The 6,133-nt window shown below is 39.5% G+C and overlaps 1 protein-coding gene across 2 annotated transcripts in view; it reads right to left on the bottom strand.

Annotated features, from left to right (window-relative positions):
• Window positions 1-5,626, bottom strand: part of col2a1b (collagen, type II, alpha 1b) — a 47,512-nt gene extending 41,886 nt beyond the window's left edge. Inside the window, exons 1-3 of one of the 2 annotated variants that reach the window (XM_032514481.1) lie at window positions 5,293-5,626; window positions 1,548-1,757; window positions 74-90 (exon numbers count right to left, since the gene is read on the bottom strand). In XM_032514481.1, coding sequence (XP_032370372.1) covers window positions 74-90; window positions 1,548-1,757; window positions 5,293-5,386 — 321 coding nt within the window. In that variant the 5' untranslated portion in view covers window positions 5,387-5,626. The remainder of the gene's footprint in view (window positions 1-73; window positions 91-1,547; window positions 1,758-5,292) is intronic. The other variant, XM_032514482.1, reaches the window with a different exon arrangement.
• Between the last annotated feature and the right edge of the window lie 507 nt (window positions 5,627-6,133).

Genomic DNA, 6,133 nt, shown 5'->3' with positions numbered 1-6,133 from the left:
CACACACACACACACACACACACACACACACACACACACACACACAGCATCTTAATATCCTACAGGGTCTCACCTTCGCTCCAGGTGTTCCTGTTATGTGGTCAAGCGGGTTAGAGGGAAAAACAGATCACAGTTATTACATAGACCAATCCCTGAGGGTTACACAGTATTTCCCTGATATCCAGAAAGTCTATACATGCTGATAGCCAATTGTACTTTCCTAAATTAAACTCTAATGACCACCACCAAATCATATGTTTAGCACCCAAAAAGCCCATCAGGATTGAAAAAGTGTTGGTTAAATCACCATCTTAAGAGCTTAAAGCAAAAGCAAAGCGGCTGCAAATAAAATGTAATAGTAGGAAGCAAAAGAATTACAATAGCTTATTGTTTTTAATAGACCCAAAGCATTCTAAGTAGTAGTTGTTAAGTAGCAATATTGATAAATTATGACTTTGCATATTTTTCTTTTAGGTAAAGCTGGGTATTATTGAGAATTGTTTGTTGATGCTAGTGCCAATGTGTTTACTTATACCAAAACACTTATACCAGTTGGTACCTTAATTTGAGAAAAAAATCTGAATTTGTCTAGAAAACCCTATGTTCAGTTAATGAAAGAAGTTACACTTTTCAAATGTAAAATGTCTAAATTTAAATAGCGGTTCAAGGCATTTGAATCCAAAAATGTACTAATCTGCATAATTTAGATTTTAATCAAGAACTAGTAAACAATATTATGAATCTGACAGATGTTTAGTAACAACTTTGGACACTTGACAGTGTTTGATAGTTGGACACATTTCGGTTAGTAAAAAACGTATTGAGGTTCGATAGAGAGCCTTATTTTCAGGTGGTTGATAACTTAAAATGATGCTGTACATACTTCTTAATAAGCAACTAATTCTGCTTTTAATGGAAGATCAGTGTTTTATAAAGCATTTTAATCCACAAGCATGCATTGCAAACAGTGACACTTCTGATTTTTACGAATGCTCCTCAACTGACTGTGTTTTTATTTCCAAAGTTGACCTTTTTTCTCAGGAGAAAATGGCAGTTTTAAATGTGGTGAATAGCTCCTTCACAGAGTTTGTCACAGTTTTTCTTGCCATCAGATCTGCAGAAATCCTCAGAGAGGATATAGAGTAGAACTGTGAGGCAGTGTCTGCTTGACTGAGGTATTTCCTTAATGACTCCCACATGTTTTCATGATACTCAAGGAAGGATAGAGTATTCAAACAAGATGGGGCCAAGGTGAGCCAGCTATGGAAATTTTACGTTGAGGTAGCATTTGTGCTTGAAATTTGGTCAGATGTGTCACAGTTGTAATTTGTTCCTTATCATTTGTTTGCTTTGGGGATAGAAAACTGTATTCAAATCAAAGGTTGACATATAGTACAGACTTGCTTTAGTACTAAAGTGTTTTATAGTTAATGGCCAACCTTTGATCAATACCAAATACTCCATCTATTATTTTCTCCCCAGAATAAACAATATGATTTTGTAGAGTAATTTATTTATGAAGAGGTGTGAGATAAATAAATTACGACCAATGGGTGGAGCCTGGTCAGCTGCGCAGATGGGGCAACACTCTCCAAATGGGATTTCAGGTTTGGGGCAGTCTTTTAGCTCCTCGCAGACAATTTCATCACACAGGACGGTTCCAGTGTCACACACACAGATGCGACAAGGCTCTGGTTTCCATACATCCTTGTCACTATAGCGCTGTCCATCTTGTGTACAGCTAAAAACATCCTCCTCTGTGTGTGAGGTCATAGAGAGGGTCACACAGAGGCCCAGGAAGGTGGATGGAAGGAGGAAAAAGGAGATTATGCATCAGGTATAAACGGCAGTCACTGCAATGTGTTACTCATAAACAACAACTATTGTATTTACTGTTAGTCATTCAATGTCTTTAAGATATAAAGCAAAGTAAATCAAATTTTGTTTAGGTGGTAAACACATATGCAGCGTATCAACAGGATCTCCAAAGTGTTAAACATTTTGCAAATATTAAACCAAATTAAAACAGTAACCCCAGAATTTGAGCTAGTTAGGATGGGAGATGGCAACAAAGGGACTTCTTATCATCAGAATTTCTACAAATAAAAATCTTCTGGGGTATCACAATGGCCTAGGGTGCTAAACAGCATCTACGTAGGACATCAACTAACTATTACTTTCATTAGCGATTCTTTTGCCAATTCTTTCCCTGACTAATCATTTCAAAGTGAAAAATGGCTGTAATAGTATCCCACAGCCCCCCAAAAAGATGAACTTAAGTTGCCTCTTTCATACAGCAACGGTTTAACAGTCCAAAACCTAAATATATTCATTTTACTATTATTTATGACAAAAAAAGCATTACATTGACACACGTGAGCACAAGCAAATATTTGCTGTTTTGGATTAAAAAATGACTAAAACAAATAATCAATTATCAAAATAGATGCAGGTTATTGTTTTGTTGATTGACTAATCAATGAATCAACTAATTGTTGCAGCTCTAGTCTTTGTAAACCACAACCTTCTCGGCTTAAATCCAGCTGTTGCACCTCTGTTGCATGTCACCCTCTGTCTTCCTCTCAACTACACGCTATCAAATAAAAGTTCAAATGTCCCAAAAAATCATCTTAAAAACAAAAAGAAATATTGTGCTATCATTCCATTCATCAATAACCAATACCGAGTCCAGTTATTAAATTAACATACACAAGCATGCAACCTCTCAAAAAGCCTCAGGGTGGCAGTGTAACGTCATAGAATCAGCACTGAGAAAGACCTGCGTGACCTCCAATAACTTCACAGGAGCTGCAGACTATGTGCCTAAATTCCTCCACAAGTTAAAAATATAGTTAGTTTACATTGCGGGAGACACCCTAAACAGATTTTGCATTCAGTAGCCTAACTGAAAAATGTTTGGATTTTTTTGTGTCAGACCACAACTTGTTAAAGAGAGCATAGCTGAACATGATGAAGGTGAGGCATGTTTCAATACAGGTACTGTACTTGCTCTAAATGACGCCACTCAAGAATGTTTAACAACAAACTCAGTAATTAGCCATATTCCTGTCAATTTTCCAGTCTGACAGCTTCCAAAAAAGTCAACAGAAGGTTGCTGAAAGAAACGCTCTGATTGCAGCCACTGAACCTGCACAAGGGGTAAAAGTGGTCGTCCCACCAAAAGAAAAGCCTCGGGGTGCAGGCTGCTGAGAGCGTGAGAAGGGAAGGAGCAAGTACAGTAGCTATATTTACCTTTGAGCACTGCTTAAGTCTAGGTAACCTGGCGGACCTCAGCAGCAATGAATGAGGTCTTTCTGGAACAGGACAGAGTGGGCAATTCACAAACTACTGCCTTGTATAAACATGGGGCACATTTTAAACCCCATCTGGAAGTCATAGCTGTGTCAGATGCCAATTCAAATATGCCAGAGAGAAGCAAAAAAGGTCCGCTTTTATGCTCATATCTTGCAGGTTTGACATTTAGTTTTACAGGCCTGGATGCACTGTCAAAAGACTGCACCTGTCTGTTCATTCGCTCAAATATGAAAGATTCTCCTGATATTCTGGGACAAGGGCTCCTCAGTTTACTGCAGAGTTGATAGAAAGCTAGCTTTTCGACACTGAGGATAATTTGTAAGTCTCCTCTGCCATGTGTTGGCAGCCATACTGTTTTCCAGGGGAGTAAAATGAACAATGAAAATTGTAAAGTGAACCCATGTGTACTTTGAAGACAGTGGAGTCAACTCTGTCTTTTATCGTATTTAGTAACTTTTATGCCCTTCTACCCTCATCTAATTAGCTTAATGGCCTCCTCATCTACATGGACACTCAGTCAGTGGCCACAAATATGAGAGGTAAAGAAATGTCCCCTGTCTCAATTGAACCTGCTGTGCTAAGGTCACAGTCAGAACTCTTTACCACTTTAGCGTCTCCCAGATACATTTCTTCCTCTTGTTAACACTGAGCGAAAAAAAAGGCATTATATCCAAGGGACTATATATCTGAAAAGGTAACCTGAGACTTGCAGTTGCTTTGGGAATTTTCCCCCTTTTTCTCTTTCTTCTTGGAAAATACACCTTTCTTTGCTTTAAAAGCTTGACTTTGCTTATTGTGTGAACAAAGTCGCTTATATTTTTCCAATCACCTATCCCTGACATCTTCTCTCTCTCTCTCGCTCTCTCTCTCTCTCTCTTTATCTCTCTCTCTCTCTCTCTCTCTCTCTCTATCTCTCTCTTTATCTCTCTCTTTCTCTATCTCTCTCTCTCTCTCTCTCTCTCTCTCTCTCTGCGCTGACTGTCACAGCTTATGGGTAATCCTTTACACAGAAGGAACCTGGAAATCATATGGAACATTATTTCTGGCTCCAATCTGCATGCTTTACTCTCAAAACTCTTGTGGATACTAAAATCAATAATGATGATGAATATTAATTTTAAAAAAGAACCTGCAGAAACAGTAGAAAGACTGATGGCAATATGAGGGATAATAATGGAGAGAATGTTAAATTATCACATCAAAGAACCTTTTTTATGGAATTTCCAGTTATTAGACCTTTCTGCACCAACAAGCCAGGATTCGCCTGGATGCCCTCTGACAGCAATGGAATGTGAACACTTTCACCAAAGGCTCCTGAACCTCACCACCTTTCACTTTTTTCCCATCCGCTCCTCCTCTCCCCCTCGACATTACGTGAATCTGCAGCAAAAATGAGAACCCGTCGAATGCCTCTAAAGCACCCACAGGTGTCTGGCAGCTTAACCTAAAAAAAAAGAAAGAGCTAGGGGAAGGCATTGGGCTCCCCTGTAAGGGATCATAATCGGAATCTTTATGATTTTTTCTTTCCATAAAGTAAACTTTAACAAGAATGAATAAATACTGCAACAAAAAATTAAATTTAATCAAAAATAACTCTACAGAAGCAAGAAAACAAACACGCTCTGTGCGCGTTATTTTGGAAACTCTCCATCCATGGCATCACTTTTACGCACGTCCACAACTCCGATATAGTAAGTTTTATCACACCTTTCAGGTACAGTAAGATCAACACCACAGCTATTACCAACTAGAACACTCGTCATGCCACTGAGTATTCAAATAACCATGGACTTTCTGTGCGTAAAAGGTTCGAGGGAATAACCAAATGACTCAAAGCACCAAGCCAAGCATTAAACTATTCGAAGATCAGGTGATTTGCTTAAAGATAAACCTGCTGCAGAATAACTATATGCACCTTGACATTACTTAAGCTTTTCATCATTTCAGCTCTTTGACAAAAATAAAACAGTCACTTACGGTCGTTCTCGTCTTGACATCTTACAACAGTTAATAGACAGACTTGGGTTGCTACAAGTAGCAGTACAGTCCTGGAATCCATAAAGCTGAACATGTCTAAATATTAGACATGCAGGGCCCGCGAGGGAGAAAGAAAGGTGCGAAGATATCGGATGCTTCTCTCAGGCTTAGTGTGTGTGTCCCCAATTACAAAAGGCAAACCATTCAACATTCACAGTTCCCAAAAACGGGGGAATCCAGCGGCAGGACCCGGACCTGCAGCAGAAAATCAGCACCGACCGCTTCGGGTCAGACGCTGTAGTTTTATGTCCCCGTTGCCTTCAATGAATCGTATATTCCCAAATATCAGTCCGGCCCCTTACCCCCCTGTTAGGCTGAAATCTGAGCCTCAATTCCCTCCCATTCTGTCTCCCAGGTTCCATTATATAGTCCCAGACCAATCCTTTCTCCACGTGCTGCAACAAACCACCCCAAAAAACTCTGCGCCCCCCCCCCAACTTTGGTGCCATCCACTTCCACCCCCACCTAGTTCATCGAATGCACAGCGATGTCAGAATCACTTCGGCACGCTAATTGAAGGTGCTCCTTAATTTTTGCCATATAGGTCTGTGACCTGTGTACAATAAATAGATTAGTGCAAATGCACGTATTATATTTAACAAAAAATAAAATACGGGACGCAGTCATACTTTACAAGGGTACTTCAGTAGTGGTTGTATACATCCAACGCTGATACATCTGACAGTGTGTGACAACAGAGACACATGAATTCACTATTACGATAAGCCATGCAACAGACACACAAAAAAATCCTATAATGTCAAGATGTTATGTGGGGTAG

Source organism: Etheostoma spectabile, chromosome 4 (assembly GCF_008692095.1).
Source record: "Etheostoma spectabile isolate EspeVRDwgs_2016 chromosome 4, UIUC_Espe_1.0, whole genome shotgun sequence".
NCBI classification, from domain to species: domain Eukaryota; kingdom Metazoa; phylum Chordata; class Actinopteri; order Perciformes; family Percidae; genus Etheostoma; species Etheostoma spectabile.
Note: the sequence above shows the minus strand (reverse complement) of the source record. Positions and strands in the feature narration are given on the sequence as shown.